Genomic DNA, 15,440 nt, shown 5'->3' with positions numbered 1-15,440 from the left:
TCTTGTTCTAGTTCCTCCGGAGCCTGGAGGCTCTGAGGACCTCAGGCTAGTCACTGCCCCTCCTAAGCCTCAGTTTCCTTCGCTGTATGACCAGAAGGTGGGTCTCAATCATTCTTAAGGGTTTTTCTACAGCAGGGGTTGGCAAGCCAGAGGCCACAAGCTGAATCCTGTTTTTGTAGGGTTTCGGTGGAACGCAGCCACACCCTCTTGCTCCGGTGTCCCTGTCTGCTTTCCGGCTACAATGGCAGACCTGAGCAGCTGTGATAGGGACTATGAGGCCCTTTACAGAAAGTTCGCGGACCTGTTTCTAAAGTATCGACGTTTCCCTAAGCTTAACCGAGGAAGCTTCTGTCACTTCGATGTGATGAGAACAACTCATTAACAAGCCCTATCCTGGTCCCCACCCACAGACACCACAGTCCTCTTCCGAGGACCCCAGCCTGGATTTGGAGAGCGGAGGCAGGCGGGGCGGTGCCGAGTCGCTGCGTGGTGCAATGGCGCCACCTGCTGTGAGTGCCCGAAAACACTTCTGCCTGGAAGTACTTGTCCCCACGAGGGGCTGGGGGGCGGGGGCGGTGGGGGAGGAGCCGGCTCCCAGGAGCAGCCCAGGCTTCCGAACCCTTGCACATCAGAGCCAGGATCTCGCACCGTCCTCCCCATTTTATGAAGACCGCAGCGTAGAGGGGCGGCCTGGCCTGACTGGTCCAAGGTAGGGGGAGCAGGAAGCTCAGGTCCCGGAGGCCCGGAGGCCACTCCATCTATGTTCCGCGGGCACAGACTTGGCATACAGACCTGGCGGTGAATCCTCGTTCCATCACTCATTTGGGGTCTCGGTTCCACGGCTGTTGAAAGCATTCTCAACACAAACACGTAACATCTGTTACCAACTCGGACTCAATCTTCTGAATAACTCTGAAATAATTCTTCCCATTGCACGGGTTAAAACACTGTGGTACAGAGAGTTTAAGGAATTCGCTTAAGGTCACAGAGCCAGCGACAGTCAGGATTCAAATCCAGGCTATGAAAGCACTACACGCCCCGGAACACCACTCTATACATTTTTTTCCTGCCTGCAGGTGTGCTGGGGCCCCAAGAGAGGGCCCAGGGGCCCAGAGGAACCCAAGAGATGCAGGGAAGCCTGGAGTCTGCCCAGTCATCTGCAGAAGCCCCAGCCAGGAACGAGAGTGAGGCCCCCGCCACCCCCTCCTGCCCCCATGCCTCCAGGCAACACGAAGTGGCCGCGGACCGTAAATCCTTTATTTCCAAACTATAAATAGATCTGCTCTCTGAGAAAAGACGCTGTCCAGGTGATGAGGCTCCAGCCTCTCCTTCTCCCCTTCCCAAGTGCTCCGCAGTCTAAACCCAGTCCCCCAAGAAACCCGCTGTGCCCCGGAAAGCACCACCTTGGCCGCCAGAGCCTGGCAAGCGGCCGAGGACCGCCCATTCCCTTGTCCCGCTGGGCCTCCAGCAAGGCCTCTGCCCTGCTCTGGCCCGACGCGCACCCCGCAGTCTCCTCAGCTCCCCGAGCGAGCCCCGCCAGGCGGTCGCGCGCTCCCCAAGGCCCGGCCTGGGAGAGGCCTGGCCCGCTGCTCCCCAGCTGCCACGAAGGGCCCCCTGGGTCCCCGGGCTGCTGTGAGGTGTGAGGGCGGGGAGAGGCCTGCCTCCAAGCTGGTCTCCCGGCTAGTCACTGCTGCCCCTGGGCCACGAAGTACGCCTCTTCCTCCTCATTGTCGTCCTCCTCTGGCTGCCCGCTCCGGAGCAGCAGCTCCAGGTCGGGGTGGGAGCCCAGCCCCTTCGAGGGCTTAGGGCCCGCATCACCTAGAGACAGAGAGAAGCCAGCTGCAGACCACTCGTGCTTTCCTCGGCGTGCCCTGATGGGGGTGCTGAGTCGCCTAGGCCCCCACCTACCCCCCCCGCCCGCTCCCAGGACACCGCCCGTCTTCTCGGAGCAACGGTGGCAGGATCGCCGGGCTTACTCCCTGGCGGAGGGGCGGCCAACGCGGAGGCGGCTGAGCCATGCGGACCGCCACCGGGCTGGAACCGCCTGTGGGCATGCCGAGGGCCACCTGCCTCTTCCTGGTTGGGTGGCTGGGGACCCAGGGCCGGGCCGAGGGGAGAGCAGAGGGACTGAGTCACGAGAACACCTTCAGAAAAGAGGCCTCGGGAAGGCGCTCCGGTTTACCTCTGGAGTGCAGAGCTTTGAGAGCAACGTGCAGGGATATGCCCGAGAGGCAGAGGGCGAAGCCCAGCCAGTTCAGGAGGCTGATCTGGTCCCCCAGCAGGTGAGCTGCCAGCAGCAGAGTGCAGACTTCCTGAGGGCAGACAGGCGGGAAGCGCAAGTGATCAGGAGGAGGAGGTGGCCCCTTTGCCAGGAAGGTGGACGGCAAGGCCACCACCACAGGGGAGAGCCTGACCTGCCCGAACTCCCGGGGCCTGGGCGGGCTGGCCAGCTGGGCAGAAAAGGGGCTTCCCTGCGCCCAGAAGACCAGGCCTGCCCGCAGGGCTTTCCTCCCCTCGCGCGGCTAAGATGGGACAAAGCAGATGTTTGCATAGTTGTTGCGTCAGGGCTACGAGGGGGGAAACCAAACTCGGGGCTGGGAGCAGAGCGCCTGGCCCACAGCCCTGTCCGCAGGAATAAAGGGCGGCCACACCTGCGGATGGACAGCCCGACAACGTCACAGGAGAATGCAGTGTCACAGGGCTCCGCGGGACACACGCTGGCCACAGGGCTCTTCACGTGGTGGCTGTCATACACAGTGGCTGCAAATGGGGCTGGTGGGGCGGCTCATTCTGAGAACCACAGCTCACGCCTCGTCTAAGCCCCTTGGGGAGACTTACGGTTCTGGGTTTGGGCAACACTAGTCCAGCACCTGTGTCTGCTTAGTCAAGGTGAAACTGCACTGCCCCACGGCCCTGAGCAGGGTGTGGTGAGAGGCGGCAGGGGAGGGGGAAGCTGAGAGCAGAGGCATGCGTGTGGCCAGGCAGCAGTAAAGGCAAGACAGGCAAACACCGGGCACTCATGCCTAGCACTGCCCCTTACTCTGACCACGGCAGGCATCACCAGTCAATCACCGAACTCTTTCCCCATGAGTCTGGATGGGGCTTCTCAAGCCAACTGCAGGCCACGGCCAGGCAGCCAGAGTCGGCATTCACGGTAAAATAAGAGTGTGTCCCAGGCCTGGTGGTCCGAATCCCAGCTCGGCCACACACTGGCTGGGTATCTGTGGGTAGATCAGCCCATCTGTGGAACGGGGATGACCGCCCTTACCCCCAGAGCTGCGGCCACGATGGGAGTTACAGACAGGAGCACGGCACACGGGGCCCTAACGAGGCACTTCCGTCTCCTCTGCAGGGCCCTGGGGCACGGGAGCTGGGACCGAAGCTGCGACTGAGCTTGGGGGCTGCACTCTAAGACAGGACCAGGGCCACCCCCAAGTCTGTACCTTAAAAATGCCAGCAATGGAGAGAGTGAGGCTGGAGGTTCTGGAGACCAGGAGGAACTCGGAGAAGCCCAAACCGAAGGCGAGAATCCCGCCAAGGAAGAGGCTCCCTAGTACCCGCAGGAGCAGCCCTGTGTCCTGGAAACGGAAGATTTTCTCAGACGTGGACAAATGGAGACCTGAAAGCAGAGGGGGGAGACAGCGGGAGGCCGCGTCCTGGGTGAGCCTGCCTGGGTGGCCTCACCCTGCCCGGTGACCCAGCACCGTTGCAGCCACGCCCCCTGAGCACCTGCAGACTGGCCGAGGCCCGGAGGACAAGGACAGGCAGGGAAGAGAACCCTGCGGCAGATGGCCTGACACTTGGGGGGCCGGGGCAGCAGTGATGGTTCCCAGAGAGTCTCGCAGGGAGCCACGTGGAGGGCTTCCGAGCCACTGGGCTCGGGTAGAGAGCACGGCACTTCACAGAACATCGGCCGGAAACACCTGTCCCTTCCCACGGTAGGTACCTGTCTTTGGGAAGGAGGGCGACTTCATGTGGCCCTTGCTGCTGTGGTTAAGAGAGCAGGCGGGCAGCCCATCCCGTGAGGACTGTCAATGCCCTGGGCCACCTACCAACAGGGACAAGTCTTATCCTCACAAACCTTCCCCGCTTTAATCCCGGTCTTGCTATCACCCAGCTGTGGCACTAGGTTGAGATGTGTCCTCTTTCAGGACCAGTTTCCCCAGTGATAAAATGAGAGCATTTCGACAAGCCCAGCGTTTCTCAGAAAGTAGAATGTGACAAACAGTTCTCAGAAAGTATACACACACACTGCAAATATAGGACAAAGCATTCTAAAGACACCCGCATGGGCACCCACACACCAAAGTTTGCTCGACTTCCAGAGGATTCCCGGCCCTCCAACACCACCCCTCTGAGAGAGTGATTTTGCAGGTCTGTCTGCACAAGAACGGCCCGAGCTAGGCACAGCAGAGACACTTGGGGGCGGGGGGGGGGGGGGGGGGGGGGGGGGGACACGCGGGGATGGAGGCTGGCCAGGCACTTGGGGAGATTTTTGGAGGGAAGCACCAAAGAAATGCAGAGTGACGGTCCCTCCCAGGCAAACAGCCTCACGATGTAGGACATCTTGTCTGGTGCTGGGCTCAGCAGTACCGCAAAGGCGTCGGCAAATTGAAGGGAATTCGGGAAAGAGCAACATAAGTAATGAAGGCGCTTGGGGGATTAATTTACCAGAAAAGATTAAAGGAGCTAAATCCACGCAGCTTTGCTAAGTGACGACTATCAGGGCTTTCGGATGAGGGTCTGCGGAGATGGGGAGCAGTGTAAACAGCCAGGACAGGAGGCGGCGGCTGTGGGCGCGGGGGGCACGAGGAATGGGGGGCGGGGGGAGAGACATTAAAAAGGAGAAAAACGAGGCTGCAGAAGTTTCCTGGACAACGGGGCTGCAGAATAATTTTCTCAGAGAGGTTTGAGACGCTTCACTGCTTGAAACTGAAATGGATGTGGGACAGAATGCTCTGAAATGACCCTGAGCACAGAAAGGACTCTGGGAGGAAGGAGAAACAGACAGGCGACAAAGACTAATCTCAAAACATGGGAGGAAGGAAGGACATGGAGTGCACTGCCAGCCTAGACCATTCTCCCTGCCTCGCCTCGCCTCTCCCCTCTCCGGGAGGCAATGGGGGGCGGGACTGCTCACCGGCCCAGACTCCTGTGCAAGGGCTGGCCGCACAAAGTCCGGCACACTCCCCCTGTCCCAACCTACTGTTCTGCCACCATCGGCCTGTCAAAGTCCCATCCAGCCTCCAAAATACGTTGCCTGGTAAGCCTTTCTGACTTGGCTTTCCACCCTAGCATCCTGAAATAATTCATGGCCTTCCGTTCCTTCTAAGAGACAGAACACATCATGGTTAACACGAAGGACTTGGAAGCCTGCTGGAACCAAATGCTGGCTTGTTTATGAACCACAGGACCTTGGGCAAGGTTATCTTCTCCCCACTTGTTTCTTTAACTTGCGCGATGGGCATAATGATAGTACGGCCATGTGGGGTTTTGGGGCGTATGAGTTAGTATGTTTAAAATGATCAGAAGAGCCCTGGCACACCTGTCCGCATCCACTGTCATCATCATCTGCTGTCTTTCATACACACTTTCTGTGTAAGCATTTATCATGCTGGATTCCAGCCATCCGGTTTAATGTCTCTCTGGCCCTTGAACCAGGCACTACCAAGGGACGGACTACACCTTTGAGGTCTGTAAACTGTGCAGCTACCACAGGGCTGGGCTCAGAGCAGGGACCGGGGATCTGTTGTACCGAGGGGCCGCCAAGATGGACGACCCAACCTACCTTCAAATATGGCAAAGAGAGGGAAGAGCCCCAGAAACATGAGTGGCTGCAGGTGGAACATGGTGTCAATGGGGTTCTGGAGCCCTGCGGAATGGGGACACGGGTGAGCTGCCAGGCCTGGCCTGGCCTGCCCCCACCCTGCCCGGTGCCCCCAGGCCCCTCTCTCACCAAGTTCCGCCTTCTGCAGGAGCATCTGGGTTAGGGTCCAGCGGATGCCGCCGATGAACGAGGCCCCCAGCACCAAGGCGAAGCCCTCCACGTTGAACTGTGTGGACTTATAGGTGAACATGAAGAGGCCTCCGGCGATGAGGAGGACCACCAGGACCAGCGCTGCGCGCTATGAGGATGAGGAGCAGTGGCAACTGACTGTGGGCTCTTGAGTTCCTCAAACCTGGAGCTTAGGCTCGGTAGCCATGTTGGCTGACCCTGGGGCAGGAAACCCTTCTCCCCTTCGACCTTGGGGGTCCCGGCCAGCAACTTCCCATCAATGTAGGCACGGCTGACGTTCAGTAGATATGTACCCTGCATCCCTCCTTGATCTAAACTTCTTTAGTGCTTTCCTTCGGTTATAGCAAAGGGCCAGCTGTGCCTGGTCCCTGACCTTGAACCCTTTCTCCCTTGGTCATTCTTTTGGTCATTTCACCTGCCACGCCAGTTGCTAAGTATTATTAGCAGTGGCCTGTCCTAGGTCCTTCCTCAGTGACAGGAGTTACTGCCACCTGGGCTCGTCTCCTCTGTCACATACAGTGATTAGCTACTGCCCAGTCCTCCCTTTTATTCTTAGCATCTGTGGGGGTAGGAGGGACCAGGGGAGCTGAGGCCTCACCAGCTCCTCCAGCTTGAAGATCAGCGAGAAGATCAGGATGAAGAGGACAGCGGAGGACTTGGTCATCGTGTACCTGCAAGGACAAAGTACCCACGATGCACCGCCAGGGCTCAGGGCTCAGACCCGCCACCAGGAGAGGAGCCCACGGACACTGCTGGAAAAGGCGGGAGGCCGGGGGAGCTCTGATTTCCCTGAGGGCAGCCGGCTCTGCTCAGGGCAGCCGGGCAATCTGGGTATAGAAGACCACAGGAAGGCAGCCTGAGTCATCTGGACTGATGACGTGACCTTTAATCAGAAGAAATCTTGGCCTAAGAGGACTCTTGCTACCGCCAGAGAGAAAAGGCCGCGGGTTGGACGCTGAGCTCACTGAGTCCTATTATACCTGCTCCTCCGTGGAGACCAGGATAAGGAAGGAAGGAAGGAAGGAAGGAAGGAAGGAAGGAAGGAAGGAAGGAAGGAAGGAAGGAGAAAAAGAAGGCAAAGGCTGTGCTCCCTGAAGTGCAGAGTCAGAGATGAGGGAGGACGGTCACACCTGCCCTTCTGCGCAGCCACAGGCACCACACACCGGTCAGTGCCCTCTCTCCCCTGCATACGGTCACCACTCTGAGTCCCTGGCTCCCCCCGGGGTCGCCGGGCAGGCAGGCACAGCACCCCTGCGAGCTAAGTTTACCGCAGAGGCTGTCGGCTTCCCAGAGAGCCGCTGGGTGTCAGGAAGGAGCGGAGATCAAGGGCCGGTCCCAGAGAGGGGTACGGCGCTGGCCCGCCGGCAGGGTGCGCGCGAAAGGCTGGACGGAGGTGGCGGGGTGTGGCCGGTACTCACAGCGAGACGGTGATGTAGAGGAAGCTCCAGTTGGACAAGCCCACGTCAAGCGCTGTTGCCAGTGCTGTGGAGACAGGGGCGCCCCCGGACATGCAGCCAGGGCAGGCCGGCACGCGAGCGCCGGCCGTTCAGACACCTCCGAGAGGCCCCCGAGTGTTCCCTGCTTTGCCCCGAACACCCCGGCTTTCTCTGGGGCCCTCGGGCCTTCCTTTCACAGCAGCTGAAGGGTCAACTCCTGGCCACAAAACGCAGGGGGTTCCGCTCCAGCATTAGGACTGGGTAGTTCCCAGTGGCTGAATACGGCGAATGTGTGAATGTCTCCTCCCTCAGGATACAGGAACACTCGTCCTGGAGGCCTGGGTCCTCCAGGGTCTGTCCCTGCCACCCCCTCATTTCTCCCACTTCCCCTCACCAGCGCTGAGTCTCGGCGTCCGGAGACGCTTTCAGTTCCCTTTCAGACCCGCACACGCACTGAAGCCTCGGCCGCTGTAGCCCAAGCTCTGGGAAGCCTCCCCCTGGGCCTGGGCTGGTGCCTCTGGGCTCCCAGGCACCCCTCATCGTCCCACTACCGCCAGGACAGGGACGGGACTCCGCTCACTGCCGTCTCCAGGGCAGGTGTCGGCTCAGCATACACATCGAAGGCCAGACAACGACAAGGCCATTGCTGCCTCCATGTGCACGAGAGTGCGAGCACTGTGTGTATGTGGGGGGCAGGGGGCTGGGGAGTGCATAAGAGGAAGAAGCAGGGCCGGGCTAGGGGGGGAGGCAGGAAGAGAGGAGCGGGAGGGCCTAAGCTCCGAGACACCAAGCCCTTGTGTTCTTGGCCCGTGGCTTTCCAAGCGCCCTCCTCTGCCCCGGCCCCAGGCAGGCCTGTACCTGTGGGAGCTACTCTCCTGAGGTAGTCCGTCCAGCTCAGCACCACGCGGGCCCTGTGGCTGGAGCACTGAACCAGCGCCCTGGACAGGGCAGAGAACAGGAAGATCACGGCCAGGTGCAGCATCGTCATGAAGAGGGGGAAGTGGAAGCTCTACGGAGCCCAAAGCACAGACCGCCCAGCACGGGTTACAGCCTGCCCGCAGCCCGTCCCCCCGTCCGGTGGCAGCGACGCCAACCGGGTGGCTCCCGAGGGTCTGCAGCAGCCCAGGGGCTTTCACCCACGTTATAGTCACTGGAGACAAGAGACGTGTGGTTCCAATTTCAGAAGTCACACAGAGAGCAGGTGGCGGGCACGGCGCCGTCCCCACCGCCCTCGGCCTCCTGCTGCGGCCCCTCCCCAGGAAGGGCCTGTGCGGCCGGCTCTGCTGCACCGGTCATGAAAACCCTGAACCGCTTCTCCACTGGCCGGTGAGCAGCTGCCGCCTTAAGCCTCCCCAGTGCCCCCACTCATCCTCAGTCCTCCCGCTTTCCCGGATTCCCCTCCCTCCGCCCGTTTGAGGGGAAGCCTTGGCACGGTGGGGCTCTAGGGCCCGGTCCCATCACCAGCGTGACTGGCTTCCAGTCTGACTGGCTGAAGCCTGTGCCGTCCTGTTGCTAAATATTAGGGGTCGCTGTAGCCACGGCCACAGTCACCTGCCACCCAGCCCCCTGCCCAGCAAGGACCCCATTACCTTGGTGAGCCATTTGTTGTAGAAGGTGATGCCGATGGAGAAGCAGTAATAGAGGAGGACCAGCCCCAGAGTCAACACCGCCTTCCACACAAAGGCCACGTCGAGGGCCCACCTCCCCATCCGGGGAAGCCGCAACCCCCTAGCTCTGGGTCGGTGGGAGCCTCTCCCGAAGACAGCCGGCAGGATGGGCCGGCCAAGCTGGGCCACAACTTTCAACAGGAAGGTCTCCTGGCCGGAGGAGTCCTCTTTGCCTCCATGATTCAGAATCGTCCACGGAGCCCCAGGCAGAGTCCTCACCTAAGGGGCTGGTGGCCCAGGCCAACCCTCTCCATGATTAAGTGGACGCAGGGCTCACACGTCCCCAGGGCGGAGGCTAGAGGAATGGAAAGGAAAGAGGGCTGTCTGACTGGTCCACCCCACCCCTGCCCACATGGGGCAGGCCAGAGTGGACTCAGCAGGAGCAGGAAGGGGCCCAAGCCCAGCACAGGCGCTCAAGGGAGCTCCAATCACGTCAGCTCTGTCGCCTCGAGCCGTTCTCCGTGATTTGCCACCAAACTGACCTTTTAAGAACGTAAATCTGATCATGTCAGATCAGACATCGGCCCTTCAGTGGCTCCCAGTGCTCTTATGATAAAGACCAAAAGCCTTTCTGTCCGCTAAGACGGCCTGATCTGTCCCTGCTGGGCTCTGTCCCCATCCCACCGGCCACCTCAGCTCCCCAAACACACAGGCTCTTTCCTACCACCTGAAGGAATGGACCTGCCACCCTTCTCCATTCCTGTCTCACCTGGTCCTAGTCAACTTCAGCTCAAATGTCGCTTCCTCGGGGGCTACCCTGTGATGGGGCTGCTCTCACGGCCCCCTACTTTTCCTTCAGTGCCCTTGTGTGGGGCGTGGTCATCTGAGTGACGTCTCTGTCCCCTGGGAGGCTGTGAGCTCCGTGAAGACAGGGACCACCGTGCCCCTTAGTCTTACGCTCACTGGGCACATCGTGAGTTGTCCATACGGTTCCATGACTCAGCGCAAGACACCGGGCACTTGGCTCTCTGGGGGCTGATCTGGTCTTTGAGGCGTTAAAAATGGACCAGGAGGGGCGCCTGGGTGGCGCAGTCGGTTGGGCGTCCGACTTCAGCCAGGTCACGATCTCGCGGTCCGTGAGTTCGAGCCCCGCGTCAGGCTCTGGGCTGATGGCTCAGAGCCTGGAGCCTGTTTCCGATTCTGTGTCTCCCTCTCTCTCTGCCCCTCCCCCGTTCATGCTCTGTCTCTCTCTGTCCCAAAAATAAATAAACGTTGAAAAAAAAAAAAAATGGACCAGGAAACCAACACCTCCCTGCCCCCAGCCTCTAACAAGCACCCCCACAGTCGCCGTGCCCGCCTGAGGCTCTTGCCAAACCTCACCGCTCCCAGCCTATCGATGCAGGCAACTCTAGTGAGTGTCCAGAGCGTGTGGGCTCTGCGGACACCGGGCGGACCCAGGTCCCGAGTTATCCTGCCCGTTACTTCATCTGTGCGTCCCTCCGATCCCCATCTCCTCCTCGGAGAGGTTCCCAACCTGCTCCAGTGCCGCCACCTTCTTAAAGCCTTCCTAGAACCATCTGCTCAGACATCTACTTTCCCCACCCCCAGCCCTTTCCGAAAGGAGGAACTGCATTCAGTTCTGGACAGGGAAGCTGGGTTATCACTTCCTGTCCCCCAAGGCGAGATGGGAGCCAGCACAAGGCTTTGCCCAGAGGATACCCCCCAGGGCTGCTGTTCTCTCCAGGGGAGCTTTGGAACCTGCCGGTGGTATTTTGGGGGAATTCTCCTAGCTTTTTTTTTTTCAAGTGTATTTATTTATATTGATAGAGACGGCATGTGAGCAGGGGAGGGGCAGAGGGAGAGAAGAGAGAATCCCAAGCAGGATCCACGCTGTCAGCACAGAGTCTGATGTGGGGCTCCAACTCATGAACCGTGAGATCATGACCTGAGCCGAAACCAAGAATCAGACGCTTAACTGACTGAGCCAGTCAGGCACCCCAGAACCCTCCTAGCTTTTAGGGGGGGGGGGAGGGGCGGAGCGGGGTGGGGAAGACAGTCCACATAACTAAGACTCACTCTGGATCCTTTGTAGGGTAGAAGACTTACTTAAAATTACCTGAATCTAGAACCCAACTCTGTGTGTGTGTGTGTGTGTGTGTGTGTGTGTGTGTGTGTGTGCGCGCTTTTAAGTAAATTCTACCCCCAACGTGGGGCTCCAACTCGTGACACCAAGATCCAGGGTTGCACGCTGTACTGACTGAGCCAGCCAGGTGTCCCCAGACCCCAACTGTCTTACATGGGACACAGAGCAGTCTTTCCGTGGTTCCACAATGCACTGAAATTCGTTTGCCACGTACACCGAGGAGACGGCACTGCTTTTGATAAACAGTTTGGAGAAACCACGACATCCACAGCAATGGCACACGTGGTGTTTGAGCTGTCACACTCAAACGTGGCTGGGGCACTGAGCACAGGAGCTACCGCGTTCCCGGGGGTTCTGTGGGGTGGTGAAAGCATGGACTGCTTCCTCGCGGCTTCTAGCATCCTTGGACTCGGGAACTTACATATCGAAACACATTTTATTGCCGATTACCTTTTATTAGCAATAAGTTGACATCTCCCCAGCGTGTAGCCCTCCCTCTGACCTCGTCGTCAACTCCAGAGGAATAGCCAGTGGCCGACTGTCTGTCCGCACCTGGATGCCTAGTGTCCGGCACCCTGCCCCTGGGCAGGCACCCTAGCCTGCCCAGCACGGACTCCTGTTTCCTAGCAGGCGTCCAAACCTGCCCCTCCTCCCACCGCAGCCAGTGACACCTCCGTCCACCTAGGGGCTCAGGCCACAAATCTCGTCCCCAGCCTGATTCCTCTCTCCTTCAGCCCACGTGCAGTCGGCAAGTACTGTCACCTCAGGCTTCAAAAACATCCCCGATCTGGTCACATCTGCTGTCCTCCACCACTGCCCTCCGGGCCGCCATCCTCTCCCCCACCACACGATGCGCAGTCTCCTCCGCTTCTCCCCACATCTCCTGCAGGTCAGGCTCCTGCCTGCCCAGCTGGGGAGTGGGGCACACGGGCACCAAACCTACACCTAACAGGTCTTAAGGCCCACACGCTTTCCCTATACCTAGGTTTCTCAATCTTGGCATCACGGACAGGTGGGGCCAGATCATTCTCTGTGCCCTGTGGGATGTCTAGGAACGTTCCTGGTCTCCATCTACTAGGTGCCCATAACGGCCCCTCATCCTCAGCTGTGACAACCAAAAATGTCTCCAGACGGGGCCAGAGGCCACGGGGGGGGGGGGGGGGGGGAGGGGGGGGCAAAACTGCTCCCTGCCGAGAACATGCTTACACCACACAGGCAACCACACGGCGTTATAGCTTCTAGCACTCGCTCCCCAGGGTTTCCCACCCACGGCTCCCAAGCCGGGGCAGTCTACCATTTCCGTGAGTCAACTTCTTGCATCTTCTGCTTTTGGTGCAGTTCCCATTCCAGCGCTGCGATCTGTGCACCCCACCTCCCCGCCCTGTTCACGGCCTACCCTGCCTTCAGCCAGTCCAGGTCCTCCACCTCCAAAAAGTCCCCATGACTACCCCAGCCCGCGGCGAGCACGGTCTCCAAGTTAACAACACTCATTCTCGTTATGAGTCACCTAACCCCAAACGCAAGATCAGACTTCAGCCAGAAGGGCTCTTGGAAATCATGTGGCCACTTACTCAATGTGCATTTATTAAGCGCCACGGTATACCCAGCTCTGGAGACAGAGATACGTAACTGATAAGGTCCCTGCCTTTCTTTTAGGATAAGGGAAACCAGCCTGAAAGGGGCAAATGCTCTTTTTCAAATCACATTTGCCAAGAAAGGAATTCTATGTCGGCCTTACTTTTCCCCAGGGGGCAGCCCGGCTGGGAGCAGCAGCCCCCTCAGGGGAGGGCACCGTAGCACCTGGTCCCCCTCACTCTGTGTGGCTGTAACCTGGGCAGTGCAGTTTAGCGCTTCCAAGTGTGGGCTTGGAGTGAGAAAGACCTGGGATCCAGGCTTGGCTTCTTTACTACCTGGTGGCCTCTGAATTACCTGAACGCTGGACCTCAGTTTCCACAACAGTGTATCCACGACAGAGGATAAACTCATCTGCCTCTTGGGAGAGGAGTCAAGAGCATCATGTCCAAAACTGGATGCTGGTTTGTGGCAGCAGCGGCTTGCACCCCCTCCTGGCTCCTTTACAACAAACTCCCCCAGGGCCCCGTGTCCTGCCGTCCCTACTCCTTCCCAGTCTGTCCCCACTGCTCCGAGTCACCACACCCTACTCCTGGCTGCCCCTCCGAGGATCAAGTCTCAGCACCTTACACAACTGACCACCTCCTCCTCTGCGGAAAACCTTCTCTTGGCTGCCACACCACACTGTCCTGCTTTTTCTTCCTTTCTTGAACTCCTTTTCCCAACTCCCTGCCTTCTTCGCTGGTTCCTTCTCATCAACCAACCTGTAAAAGTTGGCCGCCTGAGCATTGGACCCTGGCTTCTCTTCCCTTCATTCTTGGGTCATCTCATTCCATCTGATGGACATTCCAGTGATTTCTAAATCCTTTTCATTTGCCCTACCCTCTTTTGCCAGCTCCCAGGCTGGTATATCTAACAGTCTACTTGGTAGCTCTACTCGAGATACCTCAAACTGAAGGTGCCCCCAACCTATACCATTAGCGAATGCCAGCAAAACACACCTGGTTACTTACGCGCAAGCCCCCAAATCAACGATGAGCTCATCCTTGCCCACTCTTTCCCTCCCTCCTCAAACCCTATCCTGTCCGTTCCTGCTCCCATATCCCTGTGGCCCAGCTGCCTTCGCCTCGGTGGGGGCCGGCAGCCTCAGCCACGCTGATTTCTCACCTAGCGGCTGCAGCAGTCCCCTAACTGGTGTCCTCATTTCCTCTTCCTGACAGCCTCGAGTCCACGAGGCAGGGCAGCAGGGGCGAAGGCTTAAAACACAGAAAGCACGCCACGCCCTCCCAGGGCGAATCCCAACCCCCGAGCGGGCCCGCGGGGAGGGCCTCCCACCATCTGGCCTCTGCCGGTGTCTGTCCCGGTGCCGCGGCCGCCGCCACGCTGGCCCCTGGCCGCTCGCCAAACCCATCCCGCCCGTGTCGTTCTTTGCACTCGCCGTTCCCTCCTCCCTAGACCTTTGCTCGGCCGAACCCTCCTCAAGGGTCCGCGACTCGGGCTCCCGGCACCTCCCACCACCTGACGTTGCCCTGTTTGCCCACGTGTTTACTGCGCGCCCCGCACTCCCACCCCGCCGCGGGCTGCGGCCTCTCGGCGGCCCGGGCCGCGTCCGCGCAGTTCCCGCCTGGCTCCGGCCCCGGGACGTCGCGCGGGGCGCAGGCAGCGCCGGGAAACGCGCGGCGGGCGGCCGGGCAGGGCGCGTGGAGGCCTCGCCCCCTCCACGGCGCCGACACTGCGACCCGGAAGGGACAGGAGCCGGAGCGCTTCGCGCCGCGCAGAGCCCGGCCGAGACCCCACTCCCCGGCCCGGGCCGGTCGGCCCCGCCCTCGGGAGCGCGCGCGGGCCCCGCCGCGCGCCCACTCACCTCGGTCTCGGGAGTTACGGTCCGGATCCTCCCGCCGGAAGTGCGAGGCCGAGCGCCGCCGCGAAGGGTGTGAACTTCCGCCAGAAGCCGCCGAGGGGCGGGACCGACCGTCGGCCGCCGGCCGCCGGCCGCCGGCGGGGCGGGGCTCCGGGGGTGGGGCCTCCAGCATTGTCCGCCGCGGCCCCGCGCGGCTTGCCCTCGATCCCGGCTCCGAGCAGCCCTTCGTGGTGTGGTCGCTTGCGTCTCCGCCGCCCAATGATCGGCCTCGCTCTGGAGACCAGTCAGTGCCTGCTGGGGAGCCATGCGCACCGGGGGCAGCCAGAAAATAGCATCCTGTTTACGTCTATTGAACAGATTAATTTACTTTATTCCAGCCCAGTGCTGTGCCAGGCAGCCATGGAACCACGAAGATAAATCTCTCATGGGCTTTTTCTTCTGAGAACTCGTCAGCTGGGGAGTGATAACTCAGGGGCATTAAATTTTAGGACTTAGAAGATCCATGGGAGATGATAAATAGTAAACATTTATGAAACATTCTGTGTGCCTGAAACTTAAAAAAATTTTTTTTTAAGTTTACTTAGAGAGCAAGCTGCGGAGGGGCAGAGAGAGGGACAGAGAACGAATCCCAAGCAGGCTCCACACTGCCAGTGCGGGCCGGATGCAGGGCTCCCACCCACGAACTGCGAGATCATGACTTTAGCCCAAATCCAGTCAGATGCTTAACGGATTGAGCCTCCCAGGCACCCCTGAAACTTTTTCTTTTTATGTTTATTTATTTTGAGAGAGAGAGGGGAAATCCCAA

At 59.7% G+C, this 15,440-nt stretch overlaps 1 protein-coding gene across 1 annotated transcript; it reads right to left on the bottom strand.

Annotated features, from left to right (window-relative positions):
• Positions 1–1,239: 1,239 nt before the first annotated feature.
• On the bottom strand, positions 1,240–14,737 carry SLC35C2 (solute carrier family 35 member C2). The gene is made up of 10 exons (XM_042980260.1): positions 14,639–14,737; positions 9,042–9,414; positions 8,311–8,461; positions 7,435–7,498; positions 6,615–6,687; positions 5,957–6,125; positions 5,789–5,872; positions 3,444–3,619; positions 2,183–2,312; positions 1,240–1,818 (listed from the first exon to the last, which is right to left on the bottom strand). Exons 2-10 carry the CDS (start codon positions 9,159–9,161, stop codon positions 1,685–1,687), a joined length of 1,101 nt encoding a protein of 366 aa, XP_042836194.1. The 5' UTR covers positions 9,162–9,414; positions 14,639–14,737; the 3' UTR covers positions 1,240–1,684.
• Between the last annotated feature and the right edge of the window lie 703 nt (positions 14,738–15,440).

This window comes from Panthera tigris, chromosome A3 (genome assembly GCF_018350195.1).
Source record: "Panthera tigris isolate Pti1 chromosome A3, P.tigris_Pti1_mat1.1, whole genome shotgun sequence".
NCBI lineage: Eukaryota > Metazoa > Chordata > Mammalia > Carnivora > Felidae > Panthera > Panthera tigris.
Note: the sequence above shows the minus strand (reverse complement) of the source record. Positions and strands in the feature narration are given on the sequence as shown.

What these genes read in the sequence shown, in the direction of transcription:
- SLC35C2 (XM_042980260.1), bottom strand. Translation starts at nt 9,161, where the DNA reads ATGGGGAGGTGGGCCCTCGACGTGGCCTTTGTGTGGAAGGCGGTGTTG. An exon ending in CAGGAGAGTAGCTCCCACAG is followed by an intron (nt 7,499 to 8,310) that starts GTACAGGCCTGC and finishes CTGTCTCCACAG; the next exon opens with CACTGGCAACAGCGCTTGAC. An exon ending in CAAAGCTCTGCACTCCAGAG is followed by an intron (nt 1,819 to 2,182) that starts GTAAACCGGAGC and finishes CTCTGTCTCTAG; the next exon opens with GTGATGCGGGCCCTAAGCCC.